Source organism: Sapajus apella, unplaced genomic scaffold (assembly GCF_009761245.1).
Source record: "Sapajus apella isolate SASKATOON/1434 unplaced genomic scaffold, GSC_monkey_1.0 scaffold18, whole genome shotgun sequence".
NCBI lineage: Eukaryota > Metazoa > Chordata > Mammalia > Primates > Cebidae > Sapajus > Sapajus apella.
The window spans coordinates 2,735,645-2,758,520 of record NW_022436958.1 but is presented as its reverse complement, the minus strand read 5'-3'; the positions used below and the strand labels follow the sequence as shown (position 1 = coordinate 2,758,520).

At 39.5% G+C, this 22,876-nt stretch overlaps 1 protein-coding gene across 1 annotated transcript; it reads right to left on the bottom strand.

Moving 5' to 3' along the window:
• Positions 1-379: 379 nt before the first annotated feature.
• On the bottom strand, positions 380-10,729 carry LOC116557137 (collagen alpha-2(I) chain-like). The gene is made up of 3 exons (XM_032286639.1): positions 10,724-10,729; positions 9,734-10,394; positions 380-3,043 (listed from the first exon to the last, which is right to left on the bottom strand). Exons 1-3 carry the CDS (start codon positions 10,727-10,729, stop codon positions 3,018-3,020), a joined length of 693 nt encoding a protein of 230 aa, XP_032142530.1. The 3' UTR covers positions 380-3,017.
• Between the last annotated feature and the right edge of the window lie 12,147 nt (positions 10,730-22,876).

Genomic DNA, 22,876 nt, shown 5'->3' with positions numbered 1-22,876 from the left:
CATACTTCTTCTCTTTTAAATAAAATAGTCTATGAGGAAATTTGGTGTAAAGGTTATCTTTACACTGTAGAAGGTTGTCAGTTTCTAAGGCCCACGTGCGAACACACCTATTATACTCTCAAAGAGAAAATACACGTTTCATTATACAACTTAAAGATGAAATTGTTGTGGATAAAAGACTTGGAGTAGGGAGAGGCAGACAGACAACAGTAAAAATAAATCAGACACTCGAGAAAAATAAAATCATCAACAACATTAACGCATAAACCAAAATACTCCACAATTTAAGCCAGTTCTCAAACACCATTGATAAAATGCTTACAGGAAAGAGTATTTTCATGTTTTAAAAGATGTACTTTTTTAATTTTCAAATTATACATGCAGAATAAAGATGCACCTTAAATGCAATCAGAAATGACTAAATCTGCTTAGTGTGTGCCCATGCCCTACTTGAGCTTTTCTACCAAAACTTGACTTAATTCCTAAATAGTTAACAAAGATTTAAACTGATCTGAAGTGTTGCCACCAAAATAATAATAATAATAATAATAATAATTAAATGAAATTCAATTCATTTAGGTATTTGGCAGCTTCCTGTATTTGTACTTGCCTTGGCAATCTCAGAACAAATTTACACTCACTGTTATTTTATTTCATTTTTTGGTCTTATATTATAAAAACTATTTACAGAGGAATTTCCCATTAAAACAGTAAAAAATATATCCAAATGACAGCCGAAAAAACACCTTGAGACTATTGAAATTTTTACCTTAAAAATCACTTAATTATACTTTAATGTGAGGAAAGTTATCAGGAATAAAGAGGGTCATTATAAAGTGATAAAGAGGTAAAGTCTCCATAATTTATATGTACCTAACAAGTGTCAAAAAATGTAAGACAAAATCTGATTTGCAAGGAGAAATAAATGAATCCACTATCATAGTTGGGCACTCAACACCCTCTAACAGAAATGGGCAGATCCCCAGGCAGAAAATCAGTAATGACAAATTTGAACACAATCAACTGGACATAATGGACATCTATAGACTACTTCAACCAACAGCAGCATAATACCAAACACTGACAAGGATGTGAAACAACAGCAACTCTCACTCATTGCTGGTGTGAATGCAATATGGTATGGTCACTTGGAAAGACAGTTGGCGGTTTCCTACAAAACTAAACATATTCTTATCATGCTATCCATCAGTCATGGTCCTTGATATTTACCAAGAAGAGCTGAAAAACCTATGTCTACATAAAAACCTGCACAAGGTTTTTCATAACAGCTTTATTTGTAATCTGCAAAACTTGTAAATAACAAAGACAACCTTCAGTAGGTCAAAAACTGTAGTACATTCAGATAATAAAATATTATTTAGCATTAAAAAGAAATGAGGTATTGAGCCATGAAAAGACACAGAGGAAACTTAAAATGTATAATACTAAGTGAAAGAAACTAATCTGAAAAGTTTACACACTTTGGAAATGGCAAAACAGTAAAAAGACCAATGGTTGTCAGGGGCTGCAGGTAGGAAGATTGGATAGGCCTAGGTCAGATGATTTTTAGGGCTGTGAAAGCACCCTGTAAGAGACATCGTAAGGGCAGATACATGTCATAAAAATTGTCCAAATCCATAGAAAATATTATACAATACCAACCATGAATCTAATGTAAATAATGCACTCTGGGTGATAATGATGGGTCAATGTAGATTCATCAGTTTAAAAAATGGGCCACTGTGGTGGGGATGGTGATAAGGAGGAGGCTATGTCTGTATGGGTGCAGGGGGTATACGGAAAATCTTTGTAGATTCTGCTCAACTTCTTCAGTGAACCTAAAACAGCTTCAAAAAAAAAAAATCTACTTTAAAATATCACTTAACTACTTGAAGTGGGGGTCTGGGGAGGGAGGCTATGTCTATTTGGGTGCAGGGGGTATATGGAAAATCTTTGTAGAGTCTGCTCAATTTCTTCAGTGAACCTAAAATATCTTCAAAAAAATAAAATCTATTTTTTAAAAAAATCACTCAACTACTTGAAGGGGGGCTCAGGGAGGGTAATTACAAATGCAGTTTACACAAGAAAAACATTGTTAAATTTGCTTCAGAAAACATACCCAAACAGAAAACAATGATATTTTGTCAATAAATATAATATTTTGTTATTTTTGTTTTTTTAATTTATTCTCAGCTTATACCAATAAAATAATATTCCAAAAGCATGATACTACTTTTTAGGTATACTATTAACCTTCAGATCTGCATTAGTTATAAAGAAAATAAAAACACCTCTTTATTTTCAATTGTTAACCCTAAATATTTTTATTCATTTAGCTAATATACGACGAAAGCAAACAAACCAACTCCAAAGAAGTGTGTGTGTTAAGGGAAGGGGAGTATTTTTTAAATATATTCATATCACAGAGATGAATATTTTCATCCCAACCATGGTTTTATACTTGAGGATAAAAAATTGTTTTAATCTGCCAGCTTTTACCTATGTAAAGTTTAGTCTCATATATTACACAATTCAGAATATAATGCTAATAATTATTCTGACCTCCTTTAGAACATACAAGCAGGTATAAAGAATACCAAACAGGAGCTATAGTAATATTCAACAAAAAGATAAAAGGCCTCTAAAAGGGTATCTCTAAAAGCCATAATCAATACTTGAAAAGCATACAGTCGTTACCCAAGACATACAAAACTTAAAACCAAGGAGAAGGTAAGATGAAAAGATTTTAAAGCCAGTAAAAACTAGTAAAAATAAATTTTTAAAATTACAATTTTCCTAACATAAAATTTCAGGAACACTACCTTAGTGGAAGAAAGTAACACAATGATGTTTCTACAATAACTTAAGAAGTTATTTCAGAAACAAGGTTTAATAGAAGTGACCCTGTTTTAAAGTATATTCCTTCTATGGCTGGGTTGGGTAGCTCACATCTGTAATCCAGCACTTTGGGAAGCCAAGGTGGGAGGATCGTTTGAGGCCAGGAGTTGGAGACAAGCCTAGGCAAGATAGTGAGCCCCTGTCTCTGCCAAAAAATAAAATAAAATAAAATAAAATGAAATGAAATAAAATAAAATAGATGTTTTCTAGAACTCTTCATTTACTGTGTTCATAAAATTCATTTTGGCCAGGTGCAGTGGCTCATGCCTATAATCCCAGCACTTTGGATTATAGGATTATAGGCCTGAGCCTATAATCCCAAAGTGCTGGGATTATAGGCATGAGCCAAGGTGGGAGGCCGAGGTGGCAGGATTACTCGAGGTCAGGAGTTCAAGACCAGCTTGGTCAACATGCTGAAATGCCATCTCCACTAAAAGTACAAAAGTTAGCTGGGCATGGTGGCTGTGCCTATAGCCCCAGCCACTCAGGAGGCGGAGGCAGGAGAATCATTTGAACCCAGGAGACAGAGGTTGCAGTAAGCCAAGATCGTGTCACCGCACTCCAGCCCGGGTGATACAGCAAGACTCTGTCTAAAATAAAATAAAATAAAATAAAACCTAAAGTTCATTTTAACATAATTTTCCTTTCTATCCCATTATTTTCTATGAGACTTTGTCCTTCCCAATTAAGGTTCTGCCAACTACAATATTCTTCAAAAAGTTTATCCATGTCTGTAGATAAATTGTATTCTACCCATGCTCCAAGAGAAAAGTCCAGGGATTTGTAGACTCTTTGATGTAATACAATCACTTAAAATAACATTTAAGCTATAAAGAGACTGCTATCATTCTACTGAGCCCAAAACCATATACCCAAGGTTTAGTAGTACATCTTCAACAATCCTTAGCAAGGCTTTCCTTTTAAACTCCCTAAAGTTGAGAAAAAGTTACATGTATAAAATTTCTTCCATAGTAAGTCACTGGAATGTAACTAAAATATTTAAGTATGCTACCCTATCAGTTATTGAATGAGTTTGTAAGTATAGGTTTAATATATATAATGTAAAGCTGACTAGCAAAAATAAAACACTACCTTAGGCAATAAATACTAAAATACAGAAATCTTTACTTTTTAAAGACACTAAAAAGATACCTCCACATTTAGTGACTATATGGGTGTTAAGAATATTAATTAAAAAAAAATCCCAAAAAGATACAAGTTCAAGTGAGAAACGCTTAAATGGCATTGCCAACCTCTCCAGCCTACTATCCATGAACTCTAGCCCCAATTTCAGCCTTTGCAGGCTTTCAAATTACTTAAAGTATCACTTCTTTAAACTCCTCTACCACCCATGTTTAACTCACCTTCTCCACCTATGTAACTTGACTTTCAGAAACACTTTGCTCAAGCATCATTTTCCCTAGAAAGCCTCCTGATGCCCCTGGTCTGTGCTTCCAAGACAACCTGAATAAACTGTGATGACAGCACTAATCACATTAGAAAAACAAATATTGTTTAATCATCCATGGCTCTAGTCTCTGAATTCTAATCCCATACCTAGAAGTTTAGTATTCAGTGTCTGATAAATAGTATTTAAAAATATATACTATGAATTAATAAGTTGTGACAAGTTTTGGATACTTATAGAACAGCCAGATGATAAAATATGTCTGAACTCAGGAAGACAGATATGGCTCATGTTATAGATTTAATAATTTTGTTTTAATTTAGGATTGTAGCTTTGGCAGATTAATATAAAATTCACCATCCAGCAGTTTATGGGTGGATTTACTACCAGAAATACAAAATTTTCTTCATGTTGCTGAATTCAGTATATGCTCTTCAGTTTGCCACTTGATTGATTTCCCAGTTGCATTCAAAATACTTAGTTGAGTATTTAGATATTTTCAATATCTAAAAGACATTGAAGTATCTTTTAGACTTCTTCAGTCTATTGCTTTGGCTTCAGTGATACCAACAAAATTTTCCTCCAACCTCTAGCTTCTTCCTTCTCAGCCTCTTTTCTTCCATTTCTTTCTGCGAAAGTTCAAACGTGAAAGATTCACAGGGCTTACTCATAAGCCCCTTTATCTTCTCTATAATATCTCCTTAAGCAATCTCATCCTGCACTCCAAGACATCGATTACAAACTGTATGCTATTCCCAAACCTCTTTGCTGAGCTCCAGACCTATCCAGTTGCTACTAGACACCTCTACTTGTATGTCTCGGTCTCAAGTTTAATAAGTCTCAAACTGAAAAATGATCAATACCTCCTCATTCCTGAAACTACAAAATAAAAAACTGCTCTTCTTCCAGTACTCCCACCTTAGGCACAAGAACTACTGGCCCTGAAAGTCAGCCTTTTGCTCTCCCTAGAACCTCCAAATCTCATTCACCTCTAAATCCTATCAATTTTACCTCCCAAATATTTGTCAAATCGGGCTAGTTTCTATCACTGCCATCCTGAACCAAGGTTCCATCAACTCTTGACTACATTATTCTAATAGCTAATCTCAGTGCTATTCAACGTATGATCTGTGTGCACCAGCATTGGTCCACAAACTTTGGTTATTGGTCTGAAATAAAATAAATCTAGAAACTGAGAGAAAGCAGTTCTTTTGGAGCTTTTACAGCAATTTTGGGAACTTCTACAGCAATTTGACACTGCCACAACATACATTGTATTGTGTTACTAAATATCAGTATGACTTGAAAATTAAAACAAAATTGGACTGTCAACACAGCTAAGTTCGAGAAGCAATAACTTAACTGGTCTCCCTGTATTTACATTTGCCTCTTTCCAACCTGTCCTCTACAGAGCAGCCAAGTGATTTTTTTTTTTAGCAAAAATTTGGATAACTTATTCAGCTGTTTAACATTCTCTGGTGGCTTCCTATTGCTCTTAGGATTAAGTACAAAATGCTTAGCATGGATTTAGCCATTGTGATCTGCTCCAGTCTATTCTCCATCAACCAACCTCATGTGCTAAGGTCCAGTTCTTACTAGACCTTTCAGTTCTAGAAAGGTGAAATTGCCAACATCACTTGGGTCACTGCAGTTCATCCTTTAGGTTTCTGCCTAAAAGTCATTTCTTCAGAGGCGTATTCCCTGATGGAGTGGTGTGCCTTCATTCTTTACAATGATTCTCCTTTGTAGCAGTTTCAGTAACTATTTTTTATAATTTTTTCTTTTTTCTTTTTTTTAGATGGAGTGTCACTCTGTTGCTCAGGCTGGATCGCAGATCACTGCAACCTCTGTCTCCGGGGTTCAAGTGATTCACCTGCCTCAGCCTCCCAAGTAACTGGGACTACAGGTGTGTGCCACCACACCCAGCTAACTGTTGTATTTTTTTTTTTTTTTTTTTTTTTTTAGTAGGGAGGGGTTTCACCATGTTAGCCAGGCTGGTCTCAAACTCCTGATCTTAAATGATAAGCCCGCCTTGGCCTCCCAAAGTGCTGGGGTTACAGGCATGAGCTATGGTGCCCAGCCTATCATTTTTTTCTTTAGTTTCTTTTTTCCCCAAACAGACTTCTGCCTCCATGAGTACAAGTAATCTCTCTCCATTACCACGAGTCACCAGAGACAGTGCCTGGCACAGATGAGTTGTTAATAAACTTTTGTTAAGCGAACAAATCCAAGTAAGGAAACAAAACAGTGAGCATGACCACCAAATGTAAATGGCTTCAATATCTAGTTATATATAAGGCTTGACATAAGAATTCTGACCAGGTTCTATACTAAAGTTTAATCACCTTTACTTTCTTTACTAAACAACATAAAAAGAGAAGGAAATTCTACTATCAAGCTTAAATTTATAAAAATAAATAAGATATTCAGAAAGGCAGAGAATTTTCTCTAATCAACAAGGAAGTGAGTCTTCTCTAAAGTAAATCAACAAGGAAGTGAAAGGTGTGAGAAGCAAAAGAGTAATAGATTAGAACTACAATTGCCTGGCTGCAATACTTTCTCAACTGTCTGATTTTGCAGAAGTAATCTGTTTCTTAAGTTCCCCATTTGTAAAATGGGGATAAAAAAGCCTTCTTAAAGAATTACTATGGTGTTCAAGTAAGTTAATATATATAAACTGCCTGTCAGTGGCACATTAGAATATAAATTACAAAAAAAGCAGAGACTACATATTACTCTTCTCTGTACAGGTAGGGCTCTGCAGAAATTAAACCCTACAAAAACTGACTGGAGTAACTACTTCCTCAGTTCTCTCAAGAATGATACATAGCTAGTACCATTCTAGGTGCATAGGAGATGAGGTACTTCATTACATACTTTAGATGCCTCAGAGCATTAGGGTTTGATTTTCACCAGAAACGTGGTTGAGAAGGACCACTCTCATGTATCCCCAGTGCCTGGCACATGGTAGATGCTCATTAAATATTTTTGAAAAGGCTCTTTACAAAACCAAAGATACAGTGCTGGCATAGAGTAGATGCTAAATGTCAGTTTTATCCCAACCTTTCAAAGTGTCTATAAGCTTTAAAAGTCTGATTCTAGGGAAGTTATTTTTCTTCAACCTGCAGTGCTTATACAAATTCATGGCCAAAAATGCAGATATAGACATTAGGAAAATCAAGAAACTAAATTTTGGAAGGAACTATGTGGAAGCAGTGAGAGGTGGAATATAGGTAGAATCTGGATATGCAGGAGAAAGAGTAAAGGTTATTCTAGGTCAGGGAACAGCATTACCAAAAGCAGTGTCACCCAAAGTACGAAACATGTGCCATAGTGGCACAAGAATTATTTTAGACTATAAAAGGAGAAACATTTTTATTTTGATAGTTACATATGTACATATTTTTACATGTAATTAGGACAGCAAATAGTGATTTCAAATTTTTACTATTTAAAACAACACTAAAGTAATATCTGTTCAGGCCTTTTAATGTGAGTCCTTAAAAAATGTATTAAGTAAGCAATAGAGCACAAGAGGTAAGCAAACATAGCAAAAACTGTCAGCATTTTTAAAAGTGAGTAAAATTCAGTAAACAAGCAAAGAAGACTTGTGAATATGAATGAACATAACATATTAAGAGAAAACGGTCACCAATCTTCTGAATGAAGCCAAGCCAAAACTCTATCTCGAGTAGTGATTCAAGATAAAGGTCAGATGAGTATGAAGAATACCACCAATTTTGAGTATTTAACTTACAGTGCTACAATTTTTATCTGTAAAACCTCATTTTCCATTATGATGAATCTGTTATACACAGTACTTTCACTTTGTTTATTCTCAAAACAAAAGTAAATTGTAGAAGTTCCAAATAGACATCTGAAAGGACTGACCTATCTGTAGCTCGGTAGTTAGCTGACTTGAACATGGTGGGCTAAAACCCTGTAGTTTTCAAATCAGAAGGAAGTAATTTATACGATTATAAATGCTGTTTACATCAAAAAGGATGTTAAATACCAAAGAGGGCAGCTTTCCATTCCCACCTTCTTCTCTTCGAATTAACCTACTCACAAGCCAGATCAAGTCAAATCAAGAACTGATGATAAAGAGAACATTTATCAGATATTTGCCCTGTGCCAGGCACTGTTGTAAGTGCTTTACTTGTATTTACTTGTGCAATCACCAGCACCAGCCTATGAGGTAATATTATAACCCCATTTTACAGCTGTGAGACTACTGAGGTCCAGAGATATCAAATAACTTGCCCAAAGCCAATGTTGGTAGACGGCAGAGCAAGGGTTTACACCCTGGCAACTACACTAGCCTGAGCTCTAGAGAAGAGTTCTTAACCACTAGGCAACATTTCTCATAAGAATGAAGAAATGGTCATTTGAAATATTCCACCAGTCCCATTGTGGCAGGAGAAATTAATTTTCCAAGGTATGAACCTTTTACCTCGTCAGTTTCCAGTCCAAGAAACTGTGGATTCAAGTGGGAAAGTGAGTACTACAATGGGTCAAACTAGGCCCAAGATTATTCAAATACAGACAAAGCATCAGAAGTCTGGAAAGATTCACTGAATGACAGAGTTCAGTCAGGAAAGAGAAGTGAAAGTCAGGATAAGCAGATGGTGAATCTTATTTCTACTGGGTTCTGTGACTGCTTTGAGAGAGAAAATGCTACCATCCCTTTTCTTTTATGTTGAATCAGTATACAAATACATCGACTCAAAAAGAATTAGGAAAAAGGAGAGCAGCAGGAATAAAAGCGGGCTTTTCAAGACTTGGACTCTGAACCGCGCGGTTAGCTTGCTGTACTCTGGTATAAGTGAGCAAAAATGTATGAGAAAGCAAGTGTGTGCTTGCAGGTGGGGAGGTTAAGGATATGACCACCGGAGTGGAGGTACTCAGCGGTCTGCAGAGCTGAGAACTCCTGCCTAAAATGGGCTAACAGGCATGAGAGTTTCAAGTGTCTGTATTTGGGATGAGGAGGAGGTATGAACTCGGACGCTGCGTGGTGGAAGAGGAGGCAGCTTCTGGCTTTGGGCAGCACTCAGGTGAAAAGCGGCAGGCATGGAGGCATACAGGTATAGGGGAGGAGGGAGGCCAGAGGAAAAGAAGGGGCGAGGCCCGGTGGTAAAACTACAGGGGATCCTGGAAGGCGGAGGCAGGGAAATCAAGGGGGATTGGGGGAATCCCCAGGGGAAGCGGCGCCGCCGCGCGCGGGAAGTGCGGTCCGTGGGCGCAGAGGTAGCCCCCAAAGCAGGCCAGAACGTGCCCGAGTCGGGGGTCCGGGACCTAGAGGGAAGAGGGCGCAGTGAGGCGCGAGCAGGAGGCCGCCGGGCTCCGGCGAGCCTGAGGAGGGCAGCGAGCGTCCGCGGCTGCCGCGGGGACCGGGGGAGAGGGAGGGGGAGGGGAAGGGGAGCGTACCTGGACGTGCGGGGCGGCAGCTGGCAGTCCCGGAGGAGGCTCCTCTCCTGCTGAGGCGGCGGCCGAGTCGACCCTGGGAGCCCGAGGCTGCGGTGGCGGCGGCAGGGGTGATGGCGGCAAGTCCCTGTGGCGGCCGCCTCCGCCGAACCGCATCCCTCCTCCCCGGCCCGCCCTCCTTCCCTATCTCCCGCTTCCAAACTTCTTCTCCGGGATAAACAAACCCGCCGCCAGGGGCGGCCACCTCCACTGCTCCCGCCCCCGCGCAGCCCCCACCCACCCCCCCGCCGCGGGCCAGTCTGGGCTCCGGCTGCCGAGTTACGACTCTAGCCCTGTACTCAGCCCGCGAGGGCGCGTGCGCGCGGCGGCGGCGACTCGCGGGCCCTTGCTCCCTCCTCCAGCGCCGGGCACTTCCGGGCGGGCCCGGATCTGCCGCCGCGCTTGGGAAGCCGCTGCCGCCTGGCACTGGGCTCCCGGCTGGGTAGGCTCCGCAGCCCGCACCGCTCTGGCTAGGGGCACGGAGGTGCCTTGCTTGGCCTGACCCAAGCCTGCTGAGACCCCCTAACTTGTCTAATCCGCGGAAGGTGCCAAAGGCGACGGCCTTTTGTGCGCACAGGAATTTTTGGGGGCTGTAGCAGTCTCGGAAGCCAGGGTAGAACTTTTGCTAACCTCTGGTTGTGAACCCAGATCTGTAAAAACTGCTGAGACACAACCAGCAGTATACAGGCTCCAACTGGAAATCGAGAACTTTCCAGGTAGATAAAGTGCGCCCTGGAGCCAGTTTTCTGGTTGAGAGGATGAGGCTCAGCTGGAAGTCTCAGGACCTGAGAGCCTCCCGAAGGGCGGCCAGGGAAGCCTAGGAAGTGAGTGCACTTCCAGGAGAGCAGGTAGTCTCCTGGAACTGCACAAATGTGTGAAGAGAGGAAGTGACTACCTCGTCTCTTCAGACATTTAGTCTAAAAAGGGGTGACAACTTAGCTCTTTATTCCTCACAACCATGGGACAATGATACTTAATCAAGCTACCAGGAGTAAACTTCTGTAAAGAAGTTTGGGGGACCAACAGTTGAGACTCTGACAGAGCAGGCGCAAATGTCGTTCAAGGATCCCAACTCTTTTTACTTTAACTGTGCATATGACAGCATTTTTTTTTTTTTTTTTTTTTTTTTTTTTTTTTTGAGACAGGGCTCTCTCATCCAGGCTGGAGTGCAGTGGTACCACTGCAGCCTCAAGCTTTCGACCTCCTGGGCTCAAGTGATATTCCCACTCAGCCTTCCAAGTAGCTGGGACTACAGGTATGCGCCACGCCCGGGTAATCTTAATCTAATCTTAATCTTTTGTAGAGACGAGGTCCTGCAATATTGCCCAAGCAGATCTTGAACTCCTGAGCTCAAGGGATCCTCCCACCTTGGTCTCCCAAAATGCTGGGATTTACAAGCGTGAATCACCACACCCGGTCATAAATCAACTCATTGCTTACCTGGCTTTCCAAGAAAAGAGAGAGTGGGGAGGAAAAATATTTTTTTATTTTGCTATGTGATGAGTATTCTAAGCATAGACTTGTATCATCTCTCTTTATTCTTCCAACAACCTCTCTAAAATTTCAAGGTAGAAATTATTCCCATTTTAAGAACTAGAAAGGGCAAGTAATTCATCCAGTGATTACTGGGATTATGAATACTGGACAGGCAGAACCTCCTCATTTTAAATCAATACTACATTAGCAATCTTTTTTATTTATTTCTTTTTTATTTTTATTTGTTTGAGACGGTCTCGCTCAGTAGCCCAGGCTGGAGTGCAGTGGCGCGATCTTGGCTTACTGCAACCTCCACCTCCCAGATTCAAGGAGTTCTGCGCCTCAGCCACTGAGTAGCTGGGACCACACACGTTAGCCCAGCTAATTTTTGCGTTTTTAGTAGAGATGGAGTCTCACCATGTTGCCCAAGCTGGACTCAAACTCCTGGCCTCAAGTGATCCACCCACCTCTGCCTCCCAAAGTGCTGGAATTACAGGTGTGAGCCACTGCTCCTGGCCTTACATTAGCAATCTTATTGACTTATTTAAGACAAAACGTGCTTGGGATACAATCTGTGCCAAAAGTTTTCAGATAAAGATAAAATTAGCAGCATAACCATTAAATTCAAAGTTGTCTTGGGCTGAGTTGGTAGAATGTTTATGCAGATCAAGGATGTCCAAAAGTTAAAAAACAGAACTGAAAGTGAGCATAGGGAGTAGGGGAAGAGTTGGTGGAGAGAGGAAATATTAGTGCAAACATTTCACCATCTTCAAAGGCCAGCAAAGAAGTTAAAACTATTTACTAATCTCACTGTGCACCCGTGTTAACTTTATGGTATGTGACATATAGTAAAAATTACATGTAATTTTTGACTAAGCCTTTTAGCTCTTTAAACCCCTTTAAAAATTGTAAGACACCTAATAAATGTAATATACTCAAAGAATTAAATTATAAGTGCATCAAGTACATTTCCAATTGGAAGTTAAGAGTGATACTAACCCTTCACAGTTGACTGGGTTGAAATTGGGAACTGATTCAATAAACTTCCACTACAAGGATGTCAAATTGCTCCTCAAGCTATTCTCAGAGTCTTTTCCCTAGGCTTAATCTTTTTACTAGAGATTTTTAAAAAAAGCAAGGAATATGCTTGTTAGCAAACATGCAATACTTTATGAATCCTCAGTGATATAACTTTTTGGGCTTGCTGCTTCTGGACATTTTGCTAATGCCCCTACACGTTTTAATGCAGTCCATCAAGCTCTTTGCTAATAAGCTGGTTTCCACACTTTTAAAATTTTTCCTTTTTCTTTCTTTTTTTTTTTTTTTTTTTTTTCTTTTTTGCTCAGGCTGGAGCACAGTGGTTATTCACAGGCATGATGATGGCTCACTACAGCTTCAGACTCCTGGACTTAAGTGATCTACCTGTTTCAGCCTCCTGAGTAGCTGGGACTACAGATGTGTACCACCATGCCTGGCATCGCACATATTTTTCTAATCATTATCCCCTCCTTTCCTAAATTTTCTTCGAGGAAACCAAACTCAGTCCTAACTTCCATAAGCTAACACTTATACAATTAAAATGACATTTAGCTTCTGGAATCATTGTGGAAAGAAAAGACAGCTCATTTGCCAATTATTTTTCACTGTAATAAATATTAGGCCTTTTATCTGTAAGGAAACACCAAAACCCTTGTTTAATATTAATAACTTATAAATTATTGTACATGTAATTTCATTCTCTCTTCCCACATCTCCATTTCTTTTTCTGCCTCTGGCTTTTCACCTTGATTGTGAATTCCTAGTTTTGTAATACTTTTATGTCATATGATACTGGCTTCTTAAGGATACAAAATACTTCAGAGCTTAAACAATTAACACCGGTAACCCTTGTCTAGTGATGCCTATGACAGAAAAGAACCTGTACATTTTATGAACTTATCATTCAAAAATCATTCCCAGAGAATTCTCGGGAAACTCAGAACAGGGCCTACCCTGAGTTCTGAGAACAGGACCATTTTTAAGTCCTTTGATTCTTTCATTGACACCCTTCCTTTCTCTTTATTTTATTTTTTTCTGAGACAGTGTTTTGCTCTATTACCCAGGCTGGAGGGCAGTGATGCAATCACAGCTCAGTGCAGTCTTAACCTCCTGGGCCCAAGCGATCCTCCCATGTCAGCCTCCTGACTATCAAGTCTAGCTATTCTTTTTTTTTTTTTTTTTTTTTTTCATTTTATTTTTTGTAGAGACAGGGTTTCACCATGTTGCCTAGGCTGGTCTGGAACTCCTGGCTTCAAGTGATCTTTCTGACTTGGCCTCCCAAAGTGCTAAGATTATAGGCGTGAGCCACAGTGCCCAGCTGACACCCTTACCTTTATGTCCCTAGTCACATTATGTCAAATATTTCAGAATGCTTCTTTGTTTCAAATTAAATACACATTCATATATGTACTGCTTTGGTTCTTTGGATAATCTGCCAGGTCTACTATAGGAGAGATAATTTTTGCTGTTTTTCTTGTGAAAAATGTGAAGAATAATTTGAATAGTTGGTATACTGCTACATCTATTCATTTTAACTAGGTTTAAAACGTGGTTGACGCTCTTGAAATGCTAGTAATCCATAGATTCTGTATCGTTAAGTGCCTCATGCATTATAAATAGCAGTACTTCTGCTGGGGAATATATCATCCAGGAAAAGTCTTGACCACCCTAAGTGCAGGTCCTCTATTCATAGTGTAATAAAAGAAGAACAATAAAAATGATCTCTTCTACAAGATTATCCAAAGCCCCTACAGCATCCCTCCAGGCATCAGCTGAGGGCTCTTATCCAAAGTCACTTACTGTTGCTGGAATTCTTTTACTCTGCCAGAATCCAGGTGGTCACTGCTACCATGATCTAGTCCCTAATGACCTCTCTCCTCAGCTCGGCTGGCTAAGCTCTCTCCTGCTGGTGCACTGGCCCTGCTCCTTTTCTGCTCTCAGGTAACCAGAGAAGTTTTGGTTGGCCCTGGACCCTGGATACAGACCCAGGGAAAGTCTAAAGCTCTCCACTCTGTTTTTCAGCCAGAGGTCACCAGCCTCTGCACCAGCCCTAATTGGCTCTAGAGGTACAACTATTCAGTCTCCTCCTCTTTTATCTCTGCTCAGTCATCACAATGTCTCCAGGTCAGGGTCTGTAGTCGCCTCAGAAAGACACACCCTCCTCCCTATCAGGGCAGTACCTGGCTAGAGGAGTTTGTTTAAACATCTGTCCCTGCAGTACACACTGGGTGTTTTCCTGTCTTTGTGTCCTTCTCCTAAATTGGAGCCACTTCACCCCACTCACCTTGGAACCTGACTCAAGAAACGGCAATTCCATGCCTATTTCTCTGGACACACAAAGGGGTCCTGTCTCCAGATTAATCTTAGATTGAATCACAACCTGGTTCACTTAGACTCAGGTGCTCCTCCTCCCAAGGAGGATCCATGTAGAATAGAATTAGGCTCTGCTCCCAGACAAGCAATCTGGAAGTCCAGTCTCATTGGTTGACCTTCTGTGGTGTTCCTGAAATTGCCTTGTGGCCAATCAGATACTAGGTAAACCCAGGAGGCTTGGAACCTCTGGGCCTCGGTGTTCCTTGACTCACTGATTTTCCACTGCTCTGGTGCGTCAGAAGAACCAGATTCTCCTGTTCTGTCCTCACTTCCCTGTTGCCTCCACACTTTAGAAACTAAGCCCTGCTGTCTTGCTTTTGTCAATTCTGTATTTATCCCTCTGCACAACACTGAATGGCCACCAGCCTCCAGATGGTTCTCCTACATTTCAGTCTTTCACTGCTAGCTTGCCTGCTGAATTGGAAACCCTGGTATGACCACTTCCAAAATTAGAAACCAGTCTGCACCATCTCCAGGGGCTCTGTGCCTGCATCTCTCAGCACTTAGTCAAGCCAACCTCTGCAACTGTCGCAGATACCCTTCCCTCCAGTCTCTTCTCCTCCCCTCCCCTACATTTCTGGCTATGGTGACTTGGGCTTTTGCCTTCCACTCTGCCTGCCCAACCTTGCTGAAAGTCTTAACACACTGGATCTTCCCTGCCTGAACTATGCCAAGCAAAAGGGCCAGTTCAAGGGTTACATAAACCCTTGATTATCTTTTAGAGGCCTCATCCCACATCCTATCAAACACTGGAAAATGTAGCTCTATCCCACAGGAAAAGCACAGTGTTTTATGAAAAGAATTAAACGAATTTATATAATTTTCCTCTTGAAATATTTATTAATTTCATTTTACAGTTTGCTTTTTATTTTAGAGCCAGGACATTTTCTTGTCCAGCTCTCAAATGATTTGATAGGACTTGGAAATGCTTATGAGCTCTGGGCACTGCACCTATAGTGAGAACTTGAGACTTAAAGGATTAGAAACATGCCTCTGGAAGGGAAGCAAACACACACAACTCTATGACGCAGTTCAGGCCTCTTACCCCCATCATCACTTAAATATCTGTCTTGCTCACTTTCTATATCCTAATGGGCCTCTTTGCCTGATCCCTGTCTTGGCTACTGCTTACCTTCTGCCAGCAGCTCTCAGACAAACACTCCCCTTATTCCCAAAGCCAGCTGGCCTGCCTGGATTGCAAGAATTTTACCAGCCCCTAGATTCCCTTTCAAGCTCTTGTTCCATCTCTGAGGACCCTGCTGCCAGGCGACTGCCCCTTTGGACTATAGCATTTGTTTGCTTGACCCTGTAGAAATGATGACTGGACTCTCTTAAGGCTGCAGCTTCATCTGGCTCCCTGGAGCCCCAGCCCCTTCAAGGGCTTGGTTTGGGACTGCATATTGGGTGCATCAGTCTTGGCCTGCCTGCTGGGACCGATCAGCAGGGTCACTTGTGTCCCAAGCAGGATAGCTACCAGAAATCACACTTCAAATTTTCCTACTTAAGGTGCCTACTCACAGTTCCCTGTGCTTTGTCTCCTTCTCTAAAGGAGCCTTTTATGACTCAGTTACATATAGCATCCCTGCTACACTTCTCTGCAGCTTTTCTGATCATTCATTTATGCAGATTAAGAGCCTGTACAGGAAAGCCAAAATATTCTCAGCAATTACCCCAGATTACATCTCTTCTAAATGTTAACTGTTACTCAGTTGAAACAGCCATTAATAGTTTGGCTTTTATGTTCCAGGATTTCTGAGGTCTCTATACTAGTGATTTTACGATTTCAATATATTTCTTAAAATTGAATTTTGTATACACATATTTTGTGTACACAGTGATGCAGTTAAGAGGGAGAGTCTGCAAGTATATATTTTTGTCTCTTTAGTCTCGTTTCTCATTTTTTTCCTTAGGAAATTTGACTAGCCTTTTAAAAATGATATTCTGCTACAGTCTGCAATTTTGAGAGGAAAGGTGATGAATGGCTTTATTTTCATGTTGTCAAAAGCTCAGCAAAAATTTATCGCTATTTTGACTGTGGAGCCTACTGTGTGCAAAACAGTTGTGACAAAAATCCTACCTATTAGAGTTGTTTTCTTTTTTATCTCATTTTTAAAAAGTTATCTCTGTTGTAATCACTTAACCCTAAACGACTGGATGTTTATACAAAAAATTACCATGCTTCATTTGTCAAACTCTCTTTTTCTTCTTAGTTTGATTTTTATTTTAGTAATTTGTTTGGTCCAGGATAGACTTAAAACATTTTATTTTGAAAGAAAACATGATTAAAGTCCTGGAATATTTACTTAATACCTCGAACCAATCCATTGTGTTCCTCCATTGGCATTCTTCCTCCGGACATGTGATTACTAGCCTGCTAGTCTTGGAAGATACTCCTCCCCTGCCCTTCTCTGCTCTTTATCTCAGCTGACTTTTGCAGGCTGTTTCCCAGACCCCTGTGTCAGCTGGCTTCCTACTGGGCTAGGCTAACAGGAAGCACTGCCAGGTGACTGGAGGGTGGGAGAAACCAGTGTATCTCCCCATCTCTTTCTGCCTTAGGCACCATCTTCTGCAGCAGCTGTCTCCCTAGAGGCTCCATCTCTTGCTGGACAGTCCTACCATGACAACAACCCTGAGATCTGACAATACCACCTCCTCCTGCCACTTAAAAGTGTAATTGTTTCCTGTGTTTGCTTCTGCAGGGAAGAATTTCCCCTGGACTCTTCTCAGTTTTTCCATCACCTGTGCAACAGATTCCTTGCATCACATTCTTTGAAGAAATAAGTGTGATTTCTGTTTTTCTAGTTGAATTCAGCAGATTTATCCATTTTGTGTTTTCATAAGGGTCTTACCCTGCTTACAGGAGAAGGAATGATTTTCACAGGAAGGCAGTCACATTGAATTTAGGAATCTGTCTGTACTTCTCCAGATGGCTTTACTAATGACATTGTTTTCTCCGCCTCTTACTCCCTATACTTGCTCCTCACCTCTCATACCCGACCCGTGTCTCCCCTGCTTTCTCCGTTCTTAGAGCTTATGACACCTGTCTTCTGGGGGTCACATCCACAGAGGTACACAATGATTTTTTTTGTTTAGTTTTAAATTTATTTTGATATACTGTCTTTAACAAGAATATCACATTTGTAGGATAGGATAGCAAAAGAGTACTGGGTTTTTCATTCAGAGTGTGAATCAGTGTGGCTTGTTTGAATCCCATAGCTTCTTCCTGCACAATAGTGCCCTTGATAGCAGAATAGGAAAAAAGATAACTTCACGACAGAGCTAACAGGAGAAAATGAGAGGAAACTTATGAAAGTTTGTGCAAAAGATAAAAGGCTAAAAGAAAAGAAAAAGAAAAGGCCAGGTATGGTGGTTCATGCCTGTAATCCCAGCACTATGGGAGCCCAAAGCAGGAGGATCACTTGAGCCCAGGAGTTCAAGACCAGCCTGGGCAACATAAGGAAGCCATGTGTCTATTTAAAAAAAAGTTTTTTTTTTTTTTTTAAAGATAAAATGCTAAGCAAATAAGTTATTATTTTGAAATAGTAAATAAGCCTAAATTAGTTGTTTTTCTTGAAACAATTGTAATTTTAAAAGTTACCACAAAGGTATTTCTCAGGTAGAATTTATACAGAAGCTTAACAACATCACAGAGTCTTCATCTAACACATGATTTCTCAATCTCAGTTCTATTGACATTTGAGGTTGGATAATTCTTTATTGTTGAGAGCTGTCTTGTGCATTGTAAGATGTTTAGTGGCATCCTTACCAGTACCACCTCTCTAGTTATAACAATCAAAACATCTCTCAACATTGCCAATTGTCCTGTGGGAGAAAAAAAAAGAGACAAAAGCACCCCAAACTGAAAACCATTGATCTAACAAAACCAACTTGGAAAAATGTTTCTTATTTTTAAGTTGTTAAACAATAATTAAAAGAAGTCTGACTTTTCATAGATGATTTGGGAAAAGACTTTTAAAAATGCATTTCAGTCATGAAATATAACCTTAAAGATCCATAAACTAGTGAAAGTCAGTGGTTATTGTCACAGCAGCAGTGTGTGTTACTAAGTATTTATGTTGGAGAAGCTAATCTTCCTGTTAAGTATTGTGGTTGGACTACCTAACCAAGATGGCCTTTCTTCTTCATACAATCAACCCCATTGTTATTTTTATTAGGTATTAAAAAACCACACTAACACTTTATATCTGACTATTGTATGTTGAAATCCTTTGATGTTCTTTAAAAGTCAAGGTAACTCAGATTGAATATTAGTAGGAACATATATATCACTCATAACATGACTCAGATATACTGGGTCTGTACTGATGTGGACTACCCTGAGTAGCTGCAGGACTTAGAATTTTATGAGCATCACAGCTAAGTCATAATCTGTAGAATCATTCACATTATTTCAATTCCTAATATGTTATTCTTAGCTATCATTGAATTTCTAGAAAACTGGAAACCAAAGCATAACTATTTAGAGTCTAGAAATGATTGTATTTAAAATATTGATTCCTGCTCTACAAACATGTCTCTTCTAGCTTATATCAATAGGTTTCTCAGACCAGTTTTCCATCTCCACTGTGTCAGTTAGATTTCTTCCCAGCTTAAGAAAATATTGACCAAAGCAAGTTGCAAAACAGGTGAAACTGGCTGTAGTAAAAGAGTTACTTTTTGCTGGGAAGATAAAAGAGATGTAACTACTGTCCTTGACATGACTATATTGCTAAGCTTTGTGGACACATATTCTGAGATTGGTAAAATACTTACTGCTTTAGGAAAATTACACTTATTTCCTCATCTATGATTTTGCCTTCTTCCAGTTAATCCTCTTTTTGGGGATAATGAGCTTCCTTTGAAGGACTTATGGGCATTAATAATAATATCACTATACAAAAATTAATAATATGTATTCTTCTTTTAAAGATATTTTTGTACAAGATATTTTAATAACAATCTTATTCAGTGCTGCTTACTATGTTTGGTGAAAAATAAATAAAAACTATCTTATAACTGAAGCAGGTCAGATTTTTGAATGCCGATAGTGGGATTAAGTTCGGTCAGAAAGTTAGGGCACTTTTATTTGATATCATACTTTTGAATATGAAGGACTTGGACCAGGCCTGCCTCTACAGTTTACTGTCAGGTTCTCAGTTCATCACATATTACATCTGGCCTACACTTCACATCTATCAAGCCTCTGTGCAGACATTTGGATCTGTAAACTGCCAGGACAAAGCTTAGGCTAGCATCCCATACTATAAATGACTATTCCCCAGTGGAATATTTTGTTTCCAAAAAAGAAATCTATTTGAGGTATCAATGCTTACCCCATCTGTTTTTGTAAGATCTGAGAAACAACTATGTAAATGTACATATACATGATTTTAGTCAAAGCCCTCATTCTCATCATAAATAAGGAAGGAAAGGCATTGACGATGGCCCATTTCAGAGTCCTTCCTGCTATCTCTGATTTAGAAAAAATATATGGTCAGTATGGAGTAACAGGACTAGATTTACCCCCCTACCTGTAACAGTTAAACAACAAAACTGACAAAATATATGAAACAATGGTTTTCATGACACTAGATAGCAAGCAATGGAGGATGGTGATTCTTGAAAGACAGGAAATAAAAAAGATGAGACTTACGATTGCCCAAGCTTATTCACTTAAGAAAATTTTCAGATCATGGCATGGTAGGGGAACAGAGGTAGAGCCCAGTTATGATTCTGAATTGAGGCAACATTGCTGAGAGTCCCCGAAGATTAAGGCAGTGAGATTTCTTAGGAGAGAGTGACAAAGAGGAGAGAAAGATGCACAGAGTGAAGCTGGGGTCTGCAGAGTGATCTCTGTCAAATATTCAGAAGAGTTTTGTTTTGCTTTGTTTTTGGAGATGGAGTTTCACTCTTCTTGCCCAGGCTGGAGTGCAATGGCGCACTCGGCTCACCACAACTTCCGCCTCCTGTGTTGAAGCGATTCTCCTGTCTCAGCCTCTCGAGTAGCTGTGATTGCAGGCATGTGCCACCATGCTCAGCTAATTTTGTATTTTTAGTCAAGACGGGGTTTCTTCATGTTGGTCAGGCTGGTCTTGAACTCCCAATCTCAGGTGATCTTCCCGCCTCAGCCTCCCAAACTGCTGGGATTCCAGGCATGTAATTGCCATTGTGCCCAGCCAAGCTTTGATCATGACTATAAAGAAACTACATGAGGCCTAGAAAAGGACCATCTGGAGGAAACAGAGAGAACCTGTTCCCATAAAATATATAGGGCTAGGAGGGCCAGAAATAGTATCTGTTCCCATTACCGCCAGATTGGAAAAACTCATAATTCATAGGTATTGGATAAAGTACTCAAGAAGGTCTTGCCTCAGTGGTGGGAAATAATTAGCCCTAGTCTGAGAACTGCTATCAACCTGCCATACGAATCATAAAAGCAAGATTTGAAAAGATCAAACTGTTTTCAAGTAACTTCATCATTCTCAAAACAAAGTTCAAATTTATGAGAATTTAAAAGTATCCAGCACCCAACAAAGTAAAATTCACAAAGTATGCATGTAATCAAAGATTACCAGGCATACAAAGAAACAGAAAAACATCACTCAGAATGGGGAGAGCAACCAATCAATCAAAGTGGACCCAAAATGGCACAGATGATATAATTAGCAGAGACAGATACTAAAACAATTATTGTGACTATATTCCAAATGTTCAAAAAGCTAAGTAGAGATGGAATATATTTTTAAAAGACGCAAATCTGGTTGGAATTTCTGGTGGGAATATAAAATGGTGCAGCCACTCTAGGAAAGTCTGGCAGTTCCTCAGATTGCTAAACATATAGTTACTATATGACATAGCAATTCTACTCCTAGGATATACCCAAGAGAAATGAAAATATTTTCACACAAAAACTCATAAATGAATGCTTATAGCAGCCTTATTTTTAATAGCCAAAAGGTGGAAACAACCCAAATGTCTATCATCTGATGAACAGATAAACAAAATATGGTATATCCGTAAAATAATTGAATATATTTAGCCATAGAAAGGAATAAAGCATAGACACACACTACAACATGGATGAATCTTGCAAACATGCGAAGATACAAACAAGACGCAAAGGGCCATGTGTTGTATGATTTCACTTGCATGAAGTGTCCAGAATAGACAAATTCATAGAGACAGAAAGAAGATAGTGGTTGGCAGGGATTGGGAGATTGGAAAATGACTGCTAATAAATGTGAGGTTTCTTTGGGAAGTATTGAAAATGTTCTGGAATTAGATAGTGGTGATGGTTGTACAACCTTTTGAAGACACCGAATACCACTGAATTGTATAATTTACATGAGTAAATTTATGGTATGTTAATTATATCACAATAAAGATGGTTAAAAATAGATAAAATCAGTTATCTTTCTACTACCATATTAGTTGTATAAACTCTCTTCCATTTCACTCCTCCCATTCTGTCTCTAACCCATCTACCTTTCCGCTAATATGGTTTCACAAGGTCACCAATGACTTGAATGTATCTAATTCATTGTCAACCTCTGCTCCATTTTTCCTCAATCTTTCAGCAGCATCAAAATCTCTCACCATTACATCCTTTTAGTACAGTATCACCTTCTACAGTTTTAATGAAATACACTTGCCTAGTTTTCTCTTACCAGACTTTATAGTCAGCTATGTACTCATAGTCTTCACTTAAATGTCCGTTAGGCACCAGAAACCTAGCATGTATATGACAGAATTTTTATCTACTTGCTATAACCACTGCTACAAATACACATTAGGTAGGCCCATACCTACTCTTCCCCTAATCTTTCCCATGAGAGTTAACACACAGTCATTTACTTAGACGCTGAGGCCAAAAACTATGGAGTTGTTTACCGTGTTTGATTGCTGTCTTTCCCTAATCCTACCACATTGAACCCACTGGCAGGTCTTAATAGTTCTACCTCCAGAACTCTATGTGGAACCTGTCTTCCTTCTCCAGTTATTTATTCAGAGGGTAAAGAGGAGAAGTGGAATGGTGCCTAAGGGATTAGATTCTATCTGGTCTTGTGAGCCATTGTATGTACATTCATCTTTATTCTAAATAAGATATAGGGTTTTTATCAAAGTAATAACATGATCTGACTTGAGACTTAAAAGGATCACTCTGACTTCTGTAGTGAAATTAGACTGCAGGGGGGAAAATGAAAATAGGGAACCCAATCA

Bases quoted from the DNA above. Each gene is read 5' to 3' on its own strand.
- LOC116557137 (XM_032286639.1), bottom strand. The intron at 3,044-9,733 runs GTACGCTCCCCT...ATTTTTTGGCAG, and splicing joins CTGCCGCCCCGCACGTCCAG to AGACAGGGGCTCACTATCTT.